The sequence below is a fragment of the Cheilinus undulatus genome, linkage group 4 (genome assembly GCF_018320785.1).
Source record: "Cheilinus undulatus linkage group 4, ASM1832078v1, whole genome shotgun sequence".
NCBI lineage: Eukaryota > Metazoa > Chordata > Actinopteri > Labriformes > Labridae > Cheilinus > Cheilinus undulatus.
Window position 1 is genome coordinate 19781827 of NC_054868.1, and position 24353 is coordinate 19806179.

The 24353-nt window shown below is 38.1% G+C and overlaps 1 protein-coding gene across 1 annotated transcript in view; it reads left to right on the forward strand.

Moving 5' to 3' along the window:
• The window catches only part of LOC121507906 (complement C3-like), a 51411-nt gene that overhangs the window by 23684 nt on the left and 3374 nt on the right, over positions 1 to 24353 (forward strand). The window contains exons 21-41 of the mRNA XM_041784293.1: positions 2183 to 2322; positions 3250 to 3465; positions 4029 to 4086; positions 4173 to 4262; positions 4660 to 4866; positions 5874 to 5949; positions 6039 to 6198; positions 6302 to 6397; positions 10683 to 10833; positions 10977 to 11062; positions 12768 to 12845; positions 12937 to 13092; positions 14265 to 14327; positions 17609 to 17690; positions 17795 to 17843; positions 18042 to 18132; positions 18242 to 18331; positions 19595 to 19697; positions 20054 to 20140; positions 23188 to 23280; positions 23464 to 23547. Of these exons, the coding sequence (XP_041640227.1) occupies positions 2183 to 2322; positions 3250 to 3465; positions 4029 to 4086; positions 4173 to 4262; positions 4660 to 4866; positions 5874 to 5949; positions 6039 to 6198; positions 6302 to 6397; positions 10683 to 10833; positions 10977 to 11062; positions 12768 to 12845; positions 12937 to 13092; positions 14265 to 14327; positions 17609 to 17690; positions 17795 to 17843; positions 18042 to 18132; positions 18242 to 18331; positions 19595 to 19697; positions 20054 to 20140; positions 23188 to 23280; positions 23464 to 23547 (2256 nt within the window). The remainder of the gene's footprint in view (positions 1 to 2182; positions 2323 to 3249; positions 3466 to 4028; positions 4087 to 4172; positions 4263 to 4659; positions 4867 to 5873; positions 5950 to 6038; positions 6199 to 6301; positions 6398 to 10682; positions 10834 to 10976; positions 11063 to 12767; positions 12846 to 12936; positions 13093 to 14264; positions 14328 to 17608; positions 17691 to 17794; positions 17844 to 18041; positions 18133 to 18241; positions 18332 to 19594; positions 19698 to 20053; positions 20141 to 23187; positions 23281 to 23463; positions 23548 to 24353) is intronic.

Consider the following 24353-nt stretch of genomic DNA (forward strand, 5'->3'; position numbering starts at 1 on the left):
GCAGTTTTGCTTTGAGGTACATTTTTTTCTGAAAATGTTCCACAATTTTAAGATGAAAATTTTCACAGATTGGGGAACGTCTCAATTAGTTACGAAAATGCTCCTCAAGCTGTTTTTCATTTGTACCACTTACTTTTCCGGCCTTTTGTTGCCTAGATGTGATGTGTTGCTGCCATCATATTCAAAATATGCTAATATTCTTCATGAAATGGTAAAATGTCTCATTCTCAACATCTGATATATTGTTTATATTTTACTGTGAATGACATATAGGTTTAAGAGAATTGCAAATCAAAAAAAACATTTTTTGGAAATGGGGTATACTTCAGGGATTCACAAATAGCCAAAAGAGATCCTCAAAACAATAATTTATTATGTGTAAAAAAAAAAAAAAACTCTCCTAAATCTCTACAAAGAAAGGATTAAGTGTCCAGGTGCAATCAATTAAAAAGAAAAGCTGGTCTAAAGAAATAACACTTCTTAGACTGAGAGCACTACTGGCTCTGTTAACCCTCGGTCCCTTGTTATTTTTATCTACATCTGTCCTTGTTTGTCCTGAAAACGGACATGCAGAAAGGTGCTTATAAAATAATCATTTTTCAACATTTCTCTTACTTTCACTGCTTCAAATCTCTTCAACAACTTCAACCCTGACCACTAAAAACAAAAAAATTAAAAAATTCAATGTTACACGCTTTTTATGCCAGTTATTGTACACCACGTCACTGCTATTTTTTATGGTAAAAAACACAAAAACACCATACTTCCCATATAAAATGATCTAGAAAAAAATCTTTTTTTCAATAAATAGAGTCTGGGCCATGACAATGATGAGTAGTAAAATTGATTTTGATGTATTGAAATTTTTTCTGTAGTGTCGAATGCCATATTTTAGCTACATCCACCCTTGTTTGTCTGAAAACAGACATGCAGAAAGGTGTTAATAAAATAATAATTTTTCAACTTTTTAAAAAGCTTTCACTACTTCAGATCTCTTCAACAACTTCAACCCTGACTACTGAAAAAAAAAAAAAAAATTCAATGTTACACCCTTTTTATGCCACTTATTGTACACTATGCCTATGCCGTGGATTCGTCCATGCTAAACAGATGAGTCCATCCGTGCGTAATACACGCCAGTTTTACCATCCTTTTCTCGCGCTTCCTCCTCTACCAAATATAATACGAGTGAATGCATTTGTTCTCGTTAGGTTTATTTTATGTACAGGCATAAAGAATCAGAGGATATATGTCGGATATGAACCACGAACACGCGCATTTCCACCTCTAACCAAAATGTGACCACAAATATGCCAATTACGTGCAGATATAAATGTACTGCATCTTTGAGATATGATATATTCTTACCTATTGATCGAAAGGACCCGTGCATCCTCATGTTTGCTAATCCACTTTCCACACATGAAGTGAGGGCAAAGTACAAATTGTACAAATGTCCCTCTTTCTTAGTCCCAGACTGCAGAATCCACAGGTAACATATCCTAATGTAAACACTTAACTTATGGCATGTCTGCTTGTAAACATACACGCAGATTTGCACCCGATCACACACGTAGGAGCCCACAAACTTTTCCTTACACATCTAGCCCACTCTCAGACATCCATATCTAGTGGCATGAATCGGTTCATTTAATTCGGATTATGTTAAGCGGGTGAAATAGCGCTCCGAACACTCTGAGCGCATGGAAGGAAAACCATATTTGCGCTGCTGAAAGGGTTAAAATGGTGCGCTGCACTATCTGCTGGATTACTGTTTAATGGTGAAATGTAGATCCCTGGTGATCGACTGACTGCAAAAAAATGGGTGTTTTGGTTCCCTAGACACACAGTCAAAAAACGTGTTTTTAATGAAAGTCTATGTGTCCGATTTTGGACAAACAAGGCTGGATGTAGTTACTTCACGTCATGGGCGTTCTATGGGTGACACAGTTTTCATTTTTTTATTTTTTTTTTAATATGAAGAAAAATAATAACTTTGGCCAAATTTGATGCCTCAATCTATTAAAATGTGACTATTAACTCAAAAAAACGATCATAAAAATGATGAATGTCCTCAAAACGGACATAGTAGGGACCAAGGGTTAACCATGTAACATTTGTGACCTCTAGTGGCAAATTTCATCTTGCTGAAATCCGTTTCATCATTCATGTTGTCCTTAAGGTATCTGTGTGGCTGATCCACTAGAGGTTATTGTCCGGAAGAGATTCTTCATTGATCTTAGATTGCCATATTCTGCAGTCAGAGGAGAGCAGCTGGAAATTAAGGCCATCCTTCATAACTACAGCCCAGAAGCTGCCACTGTGAGTCATCAGCTCTTAAGTTTCAGGCAAGATGGTCATGTAAATGAACATAGCACAAAATGTAAGAAAATATTTTTCGGTAGATTTTTTTTATAACAATGCTTCTTATACTTGGAAATAAATCTTTTACTGCTGGAAAGGCTGTTTAGTTCCCTTTTAAATAGTGCTACATTTGTAAGGAACATGCGTTTGTGGGATGAGCAGCAGAGCTGAGTATGTGGGTTGCTATATAAAATCTTCTCAGCCAAGGCAAGATTTATGTGTGCCATAGTCCTTCCATTTCTTGATGATGGATTTAACTGATCTCCAGGGGATGTTCAGTTTCTTGGAGTGTTCTTTTGTCTTCATGGTATAATGGTACCCAGGAATACTTATTTACCAGTGACTGGACCTTCTAGACACAAGTGTCTTTATACTACTTACTTGATTTAAATGACATTCCTTTGTAGTAATATGTTTGCACTTTTACATTAAAGAGGGTTTTTGTAATTATTTTGTCAAAAAGTTAGATTATTTTGACCTTGATCGATTTATAAAATCATGAGAAGGATAAAACATCCAAGGAGGTGAAGACGTTTTTATGGGCACTGTACACTGATTACAGTTTTACTTAGTAGTGAAACTCTACGGTTGTTCTTAATTCCCTGCTATTGTTACTGCATGCTTCATTTTGTGCAGCCTGGGAGCTGTGCACAATCATTTTTTTCATTGAACCAGTGAGGTCAAAACATAGACTCCTAACTGTATAGGGCACAGGGAGTGTGGGATGAGTGTGTGATTTTGGAAACAACCCAGGATAGGCACGAAGGCAGGACCTGAAATTTCAAAATAAAACAGGAATTGAAAAGCAATATAAATGTTTTCACACATATTTATCTCTCTTAATAATGACTGATACCCTTCTTCTTCTTCTTCATTTATTTTAAGGTGCGTGTGGATCTGTTAGAAAACCCAGATCTGTGCAGTGCAGCTTCTAAGCGTGGCAAATATCGCAAGGAGGTCGAAGTTGGGGCCAGCACTACACGAGCTGTCCCATTCATCATTATTCCTATGAAAGTAGGCCAGCACCCAATCGAAGTGAAAGCGGTTGTTAAAGACTCATATGAACTCAGTGATGGAATAAGCAAGAAGCTGCGAGTAGTGGTAAGAGAAGCACATCCATCAGTGACTTAAGAGCTTTTTGTTATTATGGGATATGTTTTATCCCTGCCCCTGCTCAGACTGATTGTGTCTAACTCTTTAACAGTTGTGGTCAAATCTCAGCATTCACTGTGAAACTAAAACTTTGATGACATACAACCAAAACTGGAGATTTATGTGCTCATACTGCAGATGCACATGGTCCAGTTCTGCATCCCCACAGCATGATGCTGCCACCACTGTGCTACCCCCACACATAGCACTTCTTGACTTAGGCCTTGACCACACGGAGGGACCTGGTTTCAAATAGTAGCGTTTACAGCCGCCCATAACGCCGTTTTTGTGTGGATGAAACATCAATATGACAAAAAACTTTTGCGTATACTCCTGAATACGTCTCCATGTGGACGGGGCCTTCGGGGCTTTATTTAGCCTCTTGATCGGTGATGGAAAACATTATAGCTCTTTGCTGCTTGTCAGAGTATTTTTGGACATAAACTTTTCAGATCACAGAAGTGAAAAATGTTCAGAATTGCCAACAAGATATGTTACTGTTGTATTTCCAGTCTCCAGGTGTCCTGCAAAAAATACCAAAACATATCGAACTAAACCCAAGCAGGACAGGCAAGTGGACTCTACGTTTCTGCAAGTAACATTAGAAAGCTCTTGTTTAACTTAAAATTTTCTAATCCCCAAATCTCTTCATTTAGGTGGTGAACAAATAGTAACAGTCAACAGTGATATTCCTCTAAATGATATGGTTCCAGACACACCTACAAACACTCTCATCTCTTTGACAGGTGAGAGCAAAGGACATAAAATCAAATCTTACAGTGTAGTTAAATGGAACAGTTAACAAGAGCAAAGAATAGCAAAATCACAGAAAGAAATCAAGGAATGGTGCCTGTAAATTCTCCTTTACAGCGAATCCTCATTGTTGTAAGGGATGTTATTGTTTTTCAAGCCTTGATGCAAAAGGCAGCTGATCTTGGTTGAAAGGCTGAGGCTTCTTCAATTCTGATCATGAACTTAAGAAGTCTTTGGAAGGAGAGGTGAAACATCTTCAGCAAGTTCAACCAAATCAAGCTGCCTTTAGGACTGAGCCTAGAATTACTGCGATCTGATGAGGGATTCATGTCTTTGTTTTGATTTTGCTCATGACACTGACAACCTTGTTTGCCCCTTGTTTCATCTCAGGAAGAGAGCAGATGGGTACACTGCTGGAGAGCGCCATCAGTGGGAATGCTATGGGAGTTCTGATCAACAGGCCCTCAGGCTGTGGAGAGCAAAACATAGCCGCTATGACCCTGCCAGTCATTGCAGCCGCATATTTGGACAAAACCAACCAATGGGAAAAAGTTGGCTTTGAAAAACGTAATGAGGCTCTCGATCACATCAGAACTGGTACGCTTTATTTGGTATCACTCTCTCAAGCTAGCATCGGGGCAGATCCACTAAGATATTTTGCACCACGCTAAGCGAGAGAATTATGTATAACAATCGCTCGCACAGAAACACACACACTCACAATGGCTGAGCACCTGAGCAATAATTTAATGATAATAATTATTTTATCCTCATATGTGCAGTGCTTAACAAATGTATTATACCACCTGTCATATTTGTCTCAGAGACCATCCAGCATCATGAAGTGCTTTAGTGCAGACTCTTTCATCTTCAGTGAGCTCTCCACATTTTACCATTTTGAACAGGAATGAGGAATTTCAAACTGAACTCATCTTTTTATACCCAAATTTGAGCCGGCTCACTGGGCTTCTCTGAGAAGTCAGAAATTAATCAAGCATAACATTCAACCACTAAAACTATTTTTTTTTTTTTTTGGTAAGGAATGCAAGTAAATAACTTTAATTTGACATATTAATCAAGAAATATTAATGTGCTTTACTTTTTTTTCAGTTTTTTTTTGTAAATCAGTAAATCTGAAAATTCATGGATAACAACAATAATTATATTTTAGCATTCAAAATATCATTTGGGTTAAAGAGCTTCTACATATTGGCGTATTAACCATTGCAGAAACATAAGAAATGATTTTGGTAATTACCAATGCTGTTAATTTAGGGCAGCTGTGGCATAAACCTTACTTTAGGTGGTGGTCTAATAAATTTGTTAAGCACTGTATATTGGCTTTAAGTTAACAATTTCTTAGAATAAGCTGATTAATTTAAGTGGTGCAACTGATCCAATCTGTGGAGCTGTACAGCCTATCATTCCATACAGGTTCTCTTGCTGGTTTCTCAATAAGTGGTCTCAATGACTCATATCTCTAGTGGCTAATACACATCCTATTGACTTACCTCATAGAATCCATCATCTACAAAAAAGAAAGAAAGAAAAGTTAATCTTTGCTAAAGCACTGTTCAAAGCGACTGAGTTTCCCTATTTTTCAGGCTACCAGGGGGAGCTGGCATACCGTAAGAGTGATGGATCTTTTGCTGTTTTTAAAAATTCTAGAGGCAGCTCCTGGTGAGACACTCATTCATGAACTTCCGTATGAATATCTTTGATAAAAGTAAGTAAGCAAATAAGAAAAGTGCTCTGTTCCTCGCCATCAGGTTGACAGCGTATGTTGTAAAGGTGTTTGCCATGGCCAACAATCTGGTGGGAGTGCCGAGCAACGTGATCTGTGATGCTGTCAAGTTTCTCATTCTCAATGCACAGCAACCAGACGGCATGTTTGGAGAGATTGGAGATTTGTACAGTAGAGAAATGCGTGTATGTTTACTATTTTAAAGATAATAATTAGGATAAAGTAATAAAGTTAAAAATGAACACTAAAAAAACCCTGACAGTTGTTCATGTATGTTTCTATGTGTAGAGTGACGTCCTTGGCTCGGATTCACATGCCTCCATGACAGCCTTCTGCCTTATTGCCATGCAGGAGTCTCGTCATATATGTGGTGACAGTGTTAATGTAAGTATAATGACAGAGTCCAAAGTTTCCTCCTTTACCAGCATATCTCTGTTGCTGTTACGTTCTTAAATGATTTCTACTTAGTTTATCATTAAAGGTTCTCACTGGGTTTTTATGTCTTGAAAAAGTTTTAAACTTGCTTTTCTCAAACTGTGGCCTTAGAAAATCAGGAGTATGACTTAAAAGTTTTTATATTATATTTATAAAGGTCTAGTCTTACCGTATAATGAAAGTACTTCATTTTTGGTGGAAGTGCCAGTAAGTCCATTAATGTTAACTTTGAGTACTCGTATTGTTAATAGTTGTGTAAAATGTTACCTGTGAGTGGTTCACAATTAAAGCGATGTCAGATCTGCATTGATAGGCACTGTTTGTAGTATATTTTCATTTTCGATTTTTGCTAATTTGTATGTGTTCATGAGTTTAGAAAATTGCAGCTATAACTGTTAAATAGTTCAGGACTAACTTAGGAGATGAAGTGGAGTAGTAATGTAAAATACTAGACAATTTCCTCAAGCGGAAATCGCGAGAGGGGCTTGGGGGGGCAGTGCCGGTTTCATCGCAAGGCCATTTATGACAATAGCCGACTTGTGATTACAAGGTCATGTCCAAGTCCAAGCTGAAGCAGCATGTAGCTGGACAATGACACGGTGAAATGGTTGAGAAACACTGTACATGACAGGAGACTTCATTCATGTGTTTTAGTCATGTGGCCTGATTAGCTGATGCTGATCACCTGGCAACTGAGCCTCAGCTGTTTTCTTGACATACCTGGTGGTGTTGACCCTCCCTATGAAATAGAGTCCTTTATTTGAATTTTATACAGACATGCAGTTCCTGTCAAGGTCTTGATGAGAGCAGGTGCAGAAGAGATGAACTTTGTTATTTCCAGCTCCATTTGAACACATTAAAAACTTTTATTGAGAAAGGATTGTGTGTTGCTATTTTGATTGACGTCACAAAAGTCAAGAGAACACAGAAACACACACCAATGTGTGCTTCACGCGCTAACACACATACAAATGAACAATCTCTCCCATTCACTTCATATGGGATATATGACTGACGCCGCCAAAGACTTTATGGGGGACTGTATGTGGATGAGAAGCCACCCACCATCCTATTAAAGCATTGTTTAAATGGGCTGCTTTATTGGAAGAGCTCCATGTGTGTGCGTGATCAGAGCCCATTGAGGGCTGTATCTGTGTGTCAATCAAGGATGACATCATCAAAGCACCAGAGCTGCTGTTGCCATGGTAATTAATGCCTGCACGGTTACGCATCACTGATTACAGATCAGTTACACCTGAGGCAGCAGAGAGTAGTTTTGGGTGATTTTTGCGTGTGACCACAGTCTCTTTCTCCTCTCCGTGTGCGAAAACTGTAAATGGTATCATCAAACGGATTTCGGCGTGAGCATCTGCAGGCTTGGAACTAGCTGTGATGTAATTTTGGTGTTGATTGTGCAAGAAATGAGGCCAGGAGGGCGATCTAAAAACGGGCATCTTTTTGACTTTGAAATGAAATGGATCCGATTCGGTAACATTGCAGCAGATGGCCGAGATGTCCATTTTCTTGGGACAGTTGGTCCTCTCACGCCAAAACTGCACATAATATAGCTTTGGTTCTTGGTTCCACAGTAGCGGGACAAGATTTCCTCCGTTTTGATATATTTTTTATGTGTGTGGTGTTAGATTTGTGGCCGTAGTCACAAGTTGTTCGCAAAAGTCTCAGTTGATGTGTTGGCTCTCTCACACTCTGGGGTGATGACATCACCCACTCTAGCAGGGTGATTTTTCATGATTTTCACTCAACACATAGGAGATTTGAAGACTTGCCTATTGAAAACCGTAAACCCCGTCATCATAACAAAGACATTCCTGAAGACAGGATAAAAATTCCTGCGTTTTAAAGTTTGAATGATCTCTGTAGGTGAAAGTATGGCGAAGCAGTAGGGGTGGTAAAAAACCCTATTTTGGGGGTTTCATTGTCTCTCTCCCCATTCATTTCAGATGGGACATTTTTCGCAGTTTTTTGCAAATAACTTTGCGAAAAACTGGCAAATCTCTTAGAAAAGTCTTAGCACACTGATTGGGAACAAACCACACGTTTTGATGTATAATTTGCAGGGGTTTTCTCAAAGCCCTAGGAGGAGTAGCGCGGCGAATTTTTGTCCGTAAGATGAAAACGGAAGAACAATAGTGGCTCACTCTCCTCCCATAGCTTTGCTATGAGGAGGAGAGTGGCTCATGTCGTTGCCCCGAGCCCCTAACTAGTTCAATGTAAAAAGAAAAAATGTAACTTTTCTGTAACATATTTAAAGTCAGCTTAGTGTTTATCAACATTAGTCAGTACATTTACTTACTTGGTTAGTAATTCAATGATTGTAAGTGTTTATATTAAATTAAGACCAATTTAAAATATAATGCCTCCTGTTGAGAGTTTTTAAGTGCATACTTTTTATGTACTTCTACCTGAGAAGGGATATGGTGTCCACCAAACCAACCTCTGATCATAAGATAGTCAGTCAAAACAGAGTGAAAACACACTACTAGATCTGTCTATACAGCTTACCCTTTGTGATATGTTGTGGGTTTTGGCGGGGGGGGGGGGCTCTTCTTAACAAGCACCTTAGCACTGCATAATATAAAATATCCTGAACTGTCTCTTACTATTCTCACCTCATATTTATATTTGCACTAATTAATCTATTTAGTGTAAACGTTACTAACTTAATCTGTTTACCTTTCTCAAATGCAGCAAGTAATTATTCTATTCACTGAAACTAAAATAATGTAAGAAGGCTCATCTCATATGTACATTTGCTCTAATTAACTTTAACTGTCTTAAGTAATTGTATCTTCCTCATGTAAATCTGCCCACATCCTTCCATATTTTATACTTCGGATCATGTCTAGTCAGCATCTTTTTTGCACATCTTGCAACAATGCTATCCAAGCACATAAACTTGTGTACAATAGTGGTGTAAAGATAAACCGATATGATTGGTTAACCGATTTTAACGTCAAAGGTCCAAGTGCATCGGTCTGTAGAGCCTTGGATCGGTGAAAATGAAGCATGAATCACTCTTTGGATCAGTTTCAATGTTACAAATCAGTGCACTGAGCCTCTGCAGCTTGTTCTCATAGCCCGTTCTGCCATGCTCTGACTCAGCATATGTGATCTCACGTGACCCACCATGACCTTTTACCTTTAAACAGGGTGCCCCTGACCAAAGTGAGGCCCTAAGCAGACTGTGGCCCCCCACCCCCACACACCACTGCCCTTCCTTCAAAGATAGCAGCTTATACATTATGCTTCTTTCTCTTCCTTACTGTGTCTCTGTGTCAGTGTTAGCCCCAGTAGCCTTTCTTGTTTTAAATCATTGTAAATTATACATCTTCATTATTTGTTTTCACTCGCAACCTGATTTCAAACAGCTGATCTGTGTGAGGAAGTTTGACGACAATTAATTCCTGATCAGAGACGACACGAGAACTTTATGGAGTTTTATCCTAAATTCACAAAATAAACAATGGTAGAAGATGAATTTTGACAAGAGAGGATGCAGAACATCAGGTGAAATTATGTGGCAGACATGATGAGGATTACTGTGTAGCAGAGAGAGAGAGAGAAGGGGGAAGAGCAAGCGGACGCTGTGTGCACTTAATTGATCGCTGATGGCACTGATCTCCAAAAATAGATATCTTGAGGGTAAATTTACTAACGTGTAATTCCCAGGTAAAGTTTATGTTTTGTCAGCATTGTAGTATATACGTACCTTGATCATATTTATCATACACACACTAGTCTGATATACAGAGAGAAGGAGAGAGAAGAAAAAGAATGCTCAAAGTGAGGCCCCCCTTGGTGATGAGGCCCTACGCGCTATGCGTAGTCTGCATATAAGCAGGGGCAGGCCTGCCTTTAAATGAGAGTTACGGTCCCCGTAGGTGCTCGATAGGTAGCTAGATGACCGGTCATCAACGAAATGTTTTTCAGTTACAGTTCTGCACCTCAGAAATAAAGTAATGCATGAGAAGGAAAGATTCACACCCCATCAGAAGAAACCAAAAACCTTTTGTATTAATTGGTCAAGTGGTCATTCAAATGCCATTGGTCTTTACTACCTGCAACTCTAATACAGGATGAAGTTCAGAGGTGTGAAAATGTATCAAATAAAATCACAAATAGTAGAGCAGAATCTCAACTCTATGTCCTTATCTGACATGAATTTGTAATGCTTTATATAGTTATTGATGCTCTGTCTTTCCCTTTCATGTAGAGTCTGTCCAGCAGTGTAAACAATGCCGTGTCCTACTTGGAGCAACATCTGCCCAGGCTCACCAACCCCTATGCTGTGGCCATTACCTCGTACGCACTGGCCAATGAAAACAGACTGAACATTGGGATTCTCTACAACTTTGTCTCAAGAGGTTTCCTCACACAATATTTAAGTTATTTTTAAAAACAGACATTGACTTAAGCACAACTAACAAAAGGTAGAGTCATATTGACAGTCCACTTCCCTTATTGATTCATGTACATTGATGGATTTATGTTTGTGTTTGTCCCTCAGACCAGACCCACTGGCCTGTACGCACTGATCATATTTACACACTGGAGGCCACAGCTTACGCTCTTCTTGCTTTGGTGAAGACCAGGGTAGGTTTATTCCTCTAAAATATGTTAACACAGTGATGTATAGCAGTTAGAATGATAAACATGTTTATTGACTTGATACCATGTTGATTGATACCTGGTTTAAAGTGAAAGTTACAATGAATGATTGAAGATAAGTCAAGTCATTAGAAAGCATCTTTTCAGAACATTAAACTCTGACTTTTTATGATGACAAAATCTATTTGATTTGAAGAATCAGAACCCAAACCATCAACCTTAATTTAGAGCTGAAAGAAGAGTCAAGAGTTCACTAAGTAAGGAGGTTTCTTTAACAGGTGCACAGACCCAAATCAGAGATATTTTCATTGCTTTAAAGGGATATTTTGGGTTTTTTGAAGTTGGATTGTATGAGGTACTTGGCCATAGTAGTGTCATTTGCCTCCAGAGAAGATGACAGACAGACAGACCAAAAACAAAACAAACTGGAATACTATTTGCCCCTTAATAGGGATTGTGCAGAATACTTAAGCACTGTGACTGACCCACAACTGAAGAAGTGTTTGACCATGTACAGATTCAGAAACACAACCTCGCCATCACAAGAGGATGCCACAGACAAGGCTGGATCCCAAAAGAGGAAAGACTGTGCAGCCAATAGGAGGTGGAAATAGAGCTTTACTTTCTAACCACCTGTCCTTTGTACAGTGACATAAAAGACAAGCTGGTTCGGTTTTTCACCAGCAAACTAAAAAAATACTTTAACCATTTTTTAACATTATCTAGGGTTCAGAACTTTTTTAATAAAAGTATCCTCTTGTATCTGCGTTAAACAGCACTTCACCGTCAATCAAGTCAAAACCCCTGATTTAAATTTTGCTGTTGTTCAGATAGGCTAAGGCGGAAGAGCACATAGCCGAAGTTTGGATCTTAAAATAGTTCCAAACACAGAGACTTTTGGGGTGAAAAAATGAAATGCTTTTAAAAAAGTTTGATATAGCAACCAGCATTGTTTTGGGGCTTTTTTTTTTTACTTTAAAATTGTTAATTTATGCAGAGCAAATCTACTGGTCTGTTTTGCTATTTAGCCTAGCTTCCCCAAGGGTGTCCTGTGTGAAAGGCTCACTGAAATCTCTGGAGGCTAATGGCACCACTATCACCAAGTCCCTTGTACAATCCAACTTCAAAAATACCAAATATTCCTCCAAAGAGACAGTAATTTTATACAACTTACAATGAAAACTATAACGAGGATCAAAGTTAAGCTAGGTGTATGCGTTCAAGGTTTTTTAACAGTTGTGATGTTATGTTAGCTTACACACTGAGCTATATTCTTAAATAATACAAAATCTATAAGGATTACAGATAAAACGATACTGTAAACCAGTGGTTCTCAGCTAGTTGAGTCCCAGGACCCACCATCAACTCCTCAAGGAGAATTGCGTCCAAAATTTTGTGGAATTGTTGGTCAATCAGATATTGTTTAATAAAGAGTATTAGAGCTTGGGTCTGAGACAGGACAAAAGGTGTACCAAAACGATGAAAAAGGACAGAACATGTATGTTTTATAGAAGTCCCATCCATTTTAGCACAATTGTTTTCCCGAGCACACATCCATGACCCACTGAAAAGGGCTTTGTGGCCCACTTTTGGGTCCCAATCCACCAGTTGAGAATCACTACTATTTGAATAGTAAGAGTTAGGGTAAGTACATGACTCATCTCAACCTTTTTTCCCCTTCTACATGAAGAACTTTGAAAAGGCCAAACCTGTTGTCAGATGGTTCAAGCAACAACAAAAGTCAAATGGTGGCTATGGATCAACCCAGGTTACTTTTCTTTCAGTCTGATGCATTTATCACACTTGCATTTTTTTAACACATTACAAACTCAAAGTGTTGTCCATATCCTTTTCTTCAGGCTACTATAATGGTGTATCAGGCTGTGGCTGAGTACTGGGGCAGTGCTGAGGAACCACCGTATGATCTGAATGTGGACCTCAGTTTGCCGGGCAGATCACTAATTGAAAAGTTTAAGTTCAACAAGCAAAACCACTTCACTACAAGGTCATCAAAGGTCAGAGCACAAACAGAAAAGCACATATAATCTAATCTAAACAGTAGCTCATTCAACGTATCATTTAAGGTTTGTCCGTCGCCATTGCAGGGTAGAGGCTGACATGGTTTTTTCAGGATTCCATGGGTGACGGGATAGGAGTCATTTTTCTATTCAATCACTTGATTGAGATGGGTCAGGAAAAAAGTAAGCGGGAGTGGGCAGGAGGGAAACCCCCCATAACATTAGCCCAACTTTTACATGTAAATATGCACATACAGTTTTCTTGTTCATTTTAGCAGGATTTTTTTTGCAAAAAAATGGACAGAAGCACAGAATATTGACCACGCTTGGCAGCCATTTTACTTGTTTTCTTTAGTAAAAAGTAAAAAGAACTACACTTCCCACACCGGAAACAGCACAACCACAGCCGACCCTTCCTCCAGCAATGCACGCTGTAAATGTTGTTTGGAAAAAAACCTCTCAAACACATTGAATACAACATTAGATGTCATGTTTGGGTAAATATTCAACTATTCAAATGAGCAGGATGGGATGAGAGTAAAAAATACAAAAGGGGAGTGGAATGGGAATGGGAGTTATTCTGCTGGGGATGGGATTTTTTTTTTTACTGTGGTATGGCATTGGGACTGGATTATCTCTGTGGAGTGGGATGGGACAGGAATGAAAATCAGTACAAAATTCCATAGACCGATCACACAACTCTCAGTTTGAAACTTCAGCAAACACCAGAAGACAAAGAGTAGCCATTCTAGCAAAGAGAAAAGAAAAAAGTCTCACCTTCCCAAAAATAAACTTCTTAAGGTGCACGACAAAAAGGACTAACTTAAACTAAGACTTCGTCTTTGGCAGTTTCATTTAGGCAAGGCACAAGGGACGGGGATATACACACCGTATAGTGTATATATATATACATATATATATATGTATATATATATACATATATAAATATATACACTTATATATATATATATATATATATATATATATATATATATATATATATATATATAATTATGGTGTTTACAATGGCTTCAAGTGAATAGGGATGTTACACTTGAAGTCAGTTTCAGTGTTAAAATTACCTTAAAGCAGAAATCTTTTATTTTCATCCGACTGATGATTTTTTTTCAGTGGGTGTATAAATGTGTGTATATTTTACATCTCTTCAGTTCAACAGTATAAACAAAGATGTGAGAGTGACTGCCACAGGAAGTGGAGAAGCAACACTGACAGTAAGTTTTCTTCTTTGTTTCATTGTCCTATGTCTTTATTTTAAATTTCAGATGAGGCCAATGGTGATTTTAAGAAAATGACTGGATTGTAACCAAAATACCATTTATCATACATTGAAGTAGGAGACGTCAGCAAAAACAACACGAACAGCCAACTGTTTTCTATTCCAAAGAAAAACAGTTAAAGCTCGACATGAATATTAGCACAGACACTTCAAGAAGTAGCATCACACATTTTAGTCTGTGGTTGGTCTGAAATTCTGATTATTTCACAAACAAATCCCTCTTTTAAATTGTGCTATTACTAATATCAAAGATTCACGTTGGCTGATTCTTCAGGCCAGTGAATCTAGAATCAAGTCCCCAATGGTGTCAGACAGGGAGCAGCATGTTTAGTACACACAAATTCAACTCTGAATGGCTATAAGTACAACTGTGAACGGTTCAAGTGGTACCAGGGCTCTGCAAAAGTATTTACAAAAAATATAACTTCAAGCTTACTGCTAGGATATTATCAGCATTATATCACTATCAGCAGATTTAAGCCTAAAATTGAAATATCAGTATTAACATTTCTGCTGATTTTTACAATCCATATTTTAGCTATAAAAATCTGACTAAATCAGCTGAAAATGTTTGCCATAATTACAAACAAGTTAGTGGAGTTATGTCTGTTGGCTGGGCCAACAGACCTATATCAGCTGAAGTCTTTTTATTTTTTCATTATCATTCCTTACACTTCAAAGTGTTTTAAACTACATTTGAATATCAGTATTGGCTAAAACTAATTTGTTAAATATCAGCAAATTGTGCATCCCTGCTTATTAGTTCTTTTGAAGTAAAACATCTGGTTTAAAAAATGAAACAACAACCAAACAACCACTGTTGTAAAGTCCTTGCAAAGCAGATGGATTGGCCAGATTTCATGACCAGTATCAGGCAGATCAGTCAAGCTGATGCATTCCAGGTTAGCTGTACTGAAAGCCTATGAGCAATGACTCCCAGTGAAGGGATTAACCCAGATGCAGCTAAAGCAGCAGATTTATCAAAACTTGACAATTTTTCTGTTTTATTGGGAGCAAATAACTGCAGTGAAAGCTTCTCTTGAGAGAAAAGATGTTTTTGCTCTTCTCCAAATCAACTCCAGCAAGAGTTTGATTTGCCAACTGGCTCCACTGATGGTGAACAGCAACAACTTGCATTATGTAGTCTACTCCATGGGGCAGCACGTGCCCAATACATATTGTTCTTTTGCTCTGAGTGGCCCACAGTGAATGTGAGAGACAAATGTTTGCCTGTTCACTTACCCTCCCCAAACACTGTGTATAGACTGATGCCCAGATAAATGTGAAACATTTCATGTAATAGATATGAGTCAAGTCAAGCCAGTTTATTTCGATTTGCAAATAAAGGAAAAACACTCCCAATGACAAACGTATGTTTCACCTTCAACACAAACAGAAAAACAATAAAGGATTAAACTAATCAAAAAGGTGTAGGCTGAAGCTCCAGCTTATAATACCTTCCCTTTTTACAAAATATCTTTAGCTGGGCCGCTCATAGATTACATGGTTAGTTACATTATTAGTCTTCTGAACAATTAAAGCGTCTTACAAAATAAATGATTAAGTAAAAGAAAGTCCCATAACAATAGTCCAGGCTTAATTTTTTTCAAGCTTCAGTCTTCATCATGCCTGATCTTTGTATTTTTTAAAACATTTTGTTTTTAAACATTTTTTAAAATCATCGTCACAGCTGTTCCACAGGTTTGCCTTTCTAACAGAGACACATCTCTGCTTCATATTTGTTCTTGCCTTGTTTTTTTTTTTTTAAAACACTTATTCCTTTGAGTTCATATCCATTTTCTCTGACTTCAAACAGCCTCTGAAAACTGCAGCACACTAAGTTATTATGTACTTTGTACATTAGCTGTGCTTTTTTCAAATCAACTAAATCATTACATTTAAGAGCATTTCAATCAATAAATATTATGTTTGTTGGTTCAAGGAAACTTGATCATGTTAAAATTCTTATAACTCTTTTCTGTAACTTGAAATTGAATATGTGTTGGTTTTATATGTGTTACCTCATCTCTCTACACAGTAGGTCATATATGGGAGTAACAGAGAAAAATGAAGTGTGTGTAAGGATTTCTGATTTAATACATCCTTTGTCTTGTAAAGTATTGGGATGGTTTTTGACATTTTAGTTTTAACATTATTCAAATGAGGCTTCCAACAAAGTTTGTTATCGATGATCACACCCAGAAATTTGTTTTCATGCACTCTTTCTAATTCAACACCACTGATCCTAATTATAGTGGGGTTTTTAATTTGCTGGGAGCCAAAAATGATAAATTTTGTTTTATTTAAATTCAGAGATAGCTTATTGATGACAAACCAGTTTTTCAAAATATTTAATTCATTTTCTGCTTTATTCAGAAGCTGTTCACGGTCATTACCAGAATAGTGTAGGGTCGTGTCATCAGCAAATACACATTTCAACAGTTATGAAACATTACAAATACCATTCATATACTGTATGAATATTTGGGGCCTAACACAGACTCATTAGGAACCCCACAAGTGACCTTCAATAAATTTGATTTACATTTTTTAATTGCACATTTTGGTATCTTTCATCAAGATAACTTCTTCTTTTGTTCTGTTTAATAAATCTCCTGTATAAAATATTTTTCTTTTTACATGCGTCCTCTATTTCCCTTGTGATCCATGGCTTATTTATATTCTGGTGCTTCCCGGTAACTTTTACTAGAGGACAATGTTTCTCGTATAATAAGATTACAGCAGACAAAAAATCACTATATTCATCGTCAGGGTCTTCATTAACATACAATTTATTCCAGTTTTGTTGTCCTAGGTCTACCTTGTTGGTGTTCTGTGTCTATTCGTTTCAACTGTATCGATCTTTTGTTTTGTTTTTGCACCAAAATGATTTTGAAATATTGCAAACACAAGAAGATGATCACTTAGTGTATATCATATATGAGATACAGTTTATCTGGTTTATGAGGTTAAATGACAGGATGTTCCAACCATAAGTATTCCTACAGAGCATGACTGAGGTGGACAGGAATGGTGACAGCTTTCCTCAGATATGTTTTGGTGGATTTATGTTGAGAAAGAAGTGTTTCATGCATGTGGTAATATCACTCTGCTGGTAATATTTACTGAGTAAATCCTTGTTGGCAGAAGAAGCACTGTTGTTTAAGGTCCTTCAGTTATTTTCCTCCTTCAGACACACGGTTATCTTTTTGGCAGATGTTGTCGCTGTATTATGCTCAGCCTAAAGAAAAGGAAAGTGACTGTCAGAAGTTTGACCTGACAGTTGAAGTACTTCCAGGTAATTTGGTGCTTTCTATCTTTTGCATTTGCCTTAATTGGAGCCATTTTCTCCCTGAATTTATTCTCTTTCTTCTGCCCTCATGAAATGTTTTCCTTCTGCAGAGAAATTGGATGATGATGAGAAGACATACAGGCTAAGATTAGAGGTTTTGTAAGTACTATTGAGAAGTCCTTTTGATAAGCGTTACCATAACATGGCTTTACTCTAAAACTAGTTTTTAGAGCTCTATTTTTGATCATTTTGGCTTTAGTGGTCTGGCTATTGCTTTAAACTATCCTGTGTACACTTATTATTAATTCAAATTTGTTTCAAAATGTAATATTTGATTAAAGTCTGTTCTGTGTGCAGATTTAAGGACAGCGAGCGCAATGCATCCATGTCAATCCTGGACATTGGCTTGCCAACTGGCTTCATCATCAACACAAAGGACCTTGACAATGTAAGAACTGAAAAAAACAGAGACAAACTCAGCCAAAAGTTTTCCCTATTTGTTTATTAACATTTTCTTTTTCCTTTTTTTTTTTTTTTTTTTTTTTTACATGTGCTAGTTGTCTCAAGGCCGTGCACGCATCATTGAAAAGTATGAAATAAACAGAGCCTTGTCAGAAAAAGGCTCACTCATAATTTACCTGGACAAGGTAAGACTATTTTCTCTTAATTCTGTGTTCTTGGACCTGCTCTTTCCCAAGCCAAATTCAGTTTAAGTTTAAATAAGTCATGCTATCAAAGGGTTGCTCTTATAACTGGCCTGTCGATACTTTTAGTTTGTGCACAACTATCCTAGCAGCCTGTGTATTAGATTGCAAATGGCCTAGCAGTTTGGTTGCACCCCATATTGGCAGGCAGCCTGAGTTCAAGTCCAGCCTGTCTCGTTCCCCACTTTCTCAACTCTCATCCGTCTTATCTCTGTCAATAAAGGCATAAAATCCCCGAAACAATCCTAAGGAGAAACCTGTTTATTGTCAGAACAAGGGCCTTCCTGGACACTATGCAGCAACCAGCAGGTGACTGCGATTGTCCTCTTGTATTGACAATGCTGTAAGATGATGTAGTCATGAAGTAGGTGGTGACCTGCCAGGGGACATGCCAAGACACAAGGAAGTTAGTGGGTTTAGGACTCTAAGGTAAACAGATACATCTCTGCTGTGTCAAATTTGCTCCTGATTTCTTCCACCTCTAAAGGATCTTGTCTCCATTTCCATCACAGTGCTTTTAATGAGGATAAAAACTATTAATAAGTTGGATCAAAATAATGTAGAACCAACTTTGTTGACCCCTTCGTGACTGTAGAACTACTCTACAGTTGGCCCCTTTCTCCAGGAGACTGGCCATTTCCTCTCTGAGTACCTGAGCCTTTGTTGGACCGTTGACTGATTTTTGTCTGGTCATGCTGAAAGCTAAGGGCTGGCAACAGTGTGGACTAAGGGTCTAATGTACTTTCATCAATCAAATCGATTGTGCATGGGTGTAATTTCAGTCTGCCAAGTTTTTCTTTGGTTGACTACAGGCCCAAACACCATGCTGTGGAAAATCTTTCCAAGTGCAACCAACCAGGCTTGTTCTAAAACTCCTCTGGTATACAGTTACAATTCATGCACTGCATTTTAGACTGCTCCTTCCGCAGGTGTAAAACAGCCAACCATGTGTTAATCGCCATGGTGCAGCATACATGGGAACTCAAAATGTACTGCCAGACACAGAATATTTTCCAGAACCTCTCCTTTATTTTTCTTTATTGCTGAAGTGAAAGCACCCGTGGAAAGACATATGCAGTATTTAAGACCGCCTCTAGCGGTCGACAGTTTGTAAAAAGGAGGAGCAACAAAGTTTTCAAAAACCCATTTATTGCCCTGGAAATTTTTTTTTCTTTTACAAAACCTGTGTTTCACATCCCTTCTTAGGTTTCTAACACACGAATAGAGATAATCTCTTTTAGAATCCATCAGAAGATGAATGTGGGCATTCTTCAACCAGCTGCTGTGTCTGTCTATGAATACTATGAAGGTAAAGTCTTAAAGAAGCACAAGTTTAGCAGATAAATGCAACAAAGGCTCATTTATAAGCAACATTTTGTTTCTTACCACCTTAGAAAACAGTATATAACACTGTTCAGTAGAAATATTATGGCATTTTCTAACCAAAGAGCTTTAATTTAGCTTGAGCTCACCTTGCTAGATAGTTGGTGTCTATGCTTTAACAGTCAGCATTTTGATTTAAGCTCATTTAGTTTGTGTAAATTATACCTTTAAGTGTAGCTCAAGAAGCAGATTTGGATCAAAGTTTAGCACATCTGTAAGATATTCAATGTACATACTGAGATTACTGTCAGGCAACTTCATGATACATCTTTCCTGTTGCAGAGAAACCTTGTGTGAAGTTTTACCACCCACAGAGAAGTGCAGAGCTTCTGAGGCTCTGCAAAAATGAAGAATGTACATGTGCTGAAGGTAAGCAGGATGAAACATGTCTATGAATAAGCTAGATGAAAAGAACAAACTATCTCAACCTAAATGTAGCAGATGGTGTTTGACGTGTTAACAGGGCCAGATCAAGACAGCTTGAATAAAAAATGAATTTGACATTCAGGTCACCTGTGTAGTTGTACTTTGAGTTTCTTTTGGGGGTTATAGGTTGGGTATTCACATACGACTGCTAAGTTTTCAATAAGTTACGTCTTCAGTTCACTGCTAGCTGCTGTCTGAAGCGCAAGTGTTTTTGCTATGGCGCTGAAAAATGATTAGCCTGAAAGTCGAGCGACACATCAACTTGAAATTTTTGGTGAAATTGAACAAACAGCAGCTGGATCTTTTGGTACATTAAGTGGGGTGTATGGTGAACACTACACATCATATGCATGTGTGTTTAAATGACACAAAGATTTAGTGAAGGCAGAGAGGATGTCCAAGACAATGAACATTCTGGTTGCCCAAGCACATTAAAAACTTTCAACAAACTGACCAAATTGTTGGAAATGGTGGATGACTCAGGATAAGAATGATAGCAGAAATGGTCTCCTTTGATGAAGAGACAGTTCAAAAAATTTTGAATGAAAATTTGAGCATGACAAAAGTGTGTGCCAAAGTTGTTGCAAACACCTTCGTCACTAAGGATGAAGAAAGCACAACAAAGCAAGTCTAAATTAAAGGTCATGTTGATGGTTTTCTTTGACATTAAAGACCCTGTAAAGTGGAAACGAATCTTTATTTAGGTGTGTTGTATGGCAGGTTACTGTGTTACAAACCCCTAGTTCAAATTTCAGTCAAATAAAACATGTCTACATTTATGAAATTGATCTTCAAAATCATGAAAAATGAGGCAGTAAAATCTGCTCCAGGATGGTGTGGGTGGATCTTTTAAATGAGCTGAAGCCACGCCCACTCAGGAGAAATACAATCCTCTCAGGTTTAAAAATGTTACAATCTGACTGTTGACCTTATGACCAGAGTGTTGTTGCCGGGCTCTGTGCCAGAGAAGAGACAAAGTCAGTTTTCTGGCTTGGCTCAAATTGCTCTGTTATGATCAAGTAGCAACCTCCGGTAAAAAAAATGACGCCAATGCGAAAGGGCAAAAAATTACAATACAATACTGCGTCAAGTGTCCACTTGAGGCGGGCAGCAGGAGCACCGGACGTCCTGTACACAACACATGTTAAAAAGCCGTTTTTTACATTAGAAATAAATTGGTTTACAGCCTGGTTAAAAAAACAACTGTGTCTCATTAGCTAATGTCTTCATGTGCTCTCACTGTACAGGGGGAGAATTTTTTTGTACCACAATCCTTTTGATAATTTTTAGGAAAAACCCTCACTGTGGACTGATTGGCCTCATTTGACAGAGGGTCTGATTTACAGATAGCTTGACAGGCAGAAGCTATGTTTCCGTCAACCAGAATGCTAGCTAGCTAGCAGACAGGAAGTAGGGTTAGTGGGCGGGCTGTTAGGTTGATTCAAAGTCCGGTTGGGAAAATAATTGCAATACGGAGCCTGCCATGGACTGACTTCAAATGTACTTTGAGTCAGCCTATTGTACGGCTGATGTCACACAGGGTTTGTCCAGTTCTTTCTACAGTATATAGTTATGCTACTTTAAATGATTGATACACCACTGTAGCTGATAGATTTGGCAAATTTATGAACAAGAAAACATTTAACTGACTGCTAACTTTCAATAAAGGCAGTGACATCAGCTAATGAGACACTGAAAGATTGACAGTGAATCAACACTATTAGAAACATAGTATTCTCTCACAAGAAAAACTGAGAGAAAAATTCAGAAGAACGTGACCTCAATTGTGGAAAAATGGTTTCATTCTTAAGCAAGACAATGCAGCAGCTCATACTGCGCTCTCAGAAAAGCAGTTTCTGTCCCAAAAAACAATCATGGTGCTTGATCACCTCCCTATTCCCCTGATCGAGCACTGTGTGACTTTTTTCCTTTTCCTGAGATAAAATTCTGGGAAGTCTGGGAAAACTGTCTGGAGAAGACCTAGTGCACTGCTTTGATCAGTGGAAGACCTGATTGCAGCGGGGTGTTGATGCAGAACGGGAGGATTTTGAAGCAGAAAGATAGTGAAAATTGTTAATGTAAAAAAAAAAAATGGTATCACAGCATTAGTATCGTTAACAGCCATTGATGGAGTCATGGTAAAATGTAAATGTTTAACAAGTATTTGCCCCTTTTTTTAATGGATGTTCAATTTTATGTTTGTAATAAAATACTGGCAATTAAATGACTTTTAGATATAAATGAAATCTGTGTGCCAGGTCACATAAACATCTCTTCATCTAATTGATTTTTAGGTTTTAATAGTTTTAAACTTGACATAAATGCATTGCATCCTAAATCTTAATTGCATGAATATTCCTCTGCTGAATTACTTATGTGCTGCCTTATGTTTAATCCATGAATAAATACCAGATAACATTACTCTGCTGACAAATGGTAGTCTCTCTATTCAGTCATCTACAATATGGTTGTGTCTACTTCCCCCTTATATTTCTAAATATTATCATTTTTGAAAATTTGATGCTGATTCCTTTAGAACAGTCTTTTCATATCCCATAGAAAACTCCAGATTTGACATGACGAGCATAAAAGCTTGGCAACAACAAAAACTAAGGGGGTCTTATGTGTGCACCTAGGATCAGCAAATGCATCAGTAATAGGAGAGACACCAGTCAGGCCCAAAGCTAGTTGATTCTGGTCCTTTACAACTGCACAAGAAAACGTGAATGCAGAAGTACTGGAAATGTTTTCTTTAAAACAGTATCTGACATGGATGAAAATTGGGTTTTTGAATAGTCAGAAATCCCTTCGTTATTGATTTGTTGCAAAAAAATGAAACCATGTATCTCTTTATTTAGTATATATAATGGTTTTTGTGTTATTTTTCAGAATTAAGTCTAAAAGATTCACTAATCACACAGAAAGCATGAGCACAGGTATGAGCATATGATCAATACTATGCTCACTAAGTGTTTCTCGTTCATTTGCAGAGGGCTGTAGTATGCAGAGGAAGGGTGAGATCAATAATGATGAGCGTTCTGAAAAAGCTTGTGAAACAACAGAAACCAGCAAAATAGATTTTGGTAAGTGTGGCATTTTATTAGTTTGAGGCACATACAAAGTAGGAGTTTCGTGTGTGTGTGTGTGTTTTTCTAGGTGTGTATGTAAGTGTGTTTGCATGCAGGGTTGCAGACAGAGAGTGAGTGGATGAGAGAGAAATCAAATGAGCTAACAAAGCACAACTGTTTTTTTTTTTTTCCTCTTAGTTTACAAAATCAGAGTTGACGGTTTCACAGATGGTTTCTCCATGGACATTTACACAGCACGGGTCATGGAAGTCTTTAAAGAAGGTGTGTGCTCATCATCTCTCTTCATCTCTGCCCATTTGTCCTAGTTTTGTTTCAGATTGGGGAGAATGGTCCATACAAATATGTGTGATGATTAGGAATGGTGCTGGAGATCAGCGTACTATGGTCTTTCCTTTGCTTGTCCCCCAGTTTACATTGCAACTGCCATGCCTGTCCTTACAGATGGTGGGCCCCTAGACCAGTGATACGTGTACTTTCCGGAACTGGCCAGGCCCCGTGGCTGAGAGTCCAGACTGTGATCTGTTTGGACTCTTAGGTGATCCACACTTAGTTGGAATCTTAGGTCGTTTTCACACCTGTCTGGGGGACTCAGTCCGTTTTGGAACAGAAATTGCAACATTGTTGCACTTTTCTTTGGCTTGGTTTACATTCACACTGCTCTTGGTCAAACGGACCACACCGTCCTAACACCCACAACCTCTCCCTGTTAGGGGCAATGTCATCACAAACGGCGTCCAAGAAGAAAAGGAGGCATAGAAGAAGATGAAACCAGAAATCCATCTCCTTCCACTGGTCTTTTTTTCCACATAAACAATGAAAAAATAGCGAATGTATGCTGTCTTGGGGTTTCTGCTTTGGCGTTGGGGCATTATGAGCAGCCACAGAGGTGGTGAGCGGTCCAGCATGTCGTTCTTTACATGATACAAATAAATCAGCACCAGCTACTACGTGTTGCTATCGCAACACAGACGCCAAGTGAGGTACCGACATGTATTTGAATGTATTAAATCACATTTACAGTGCTTAACAAATGTATTAGACCACCACCCAAAGGAGGGTTTATGCCA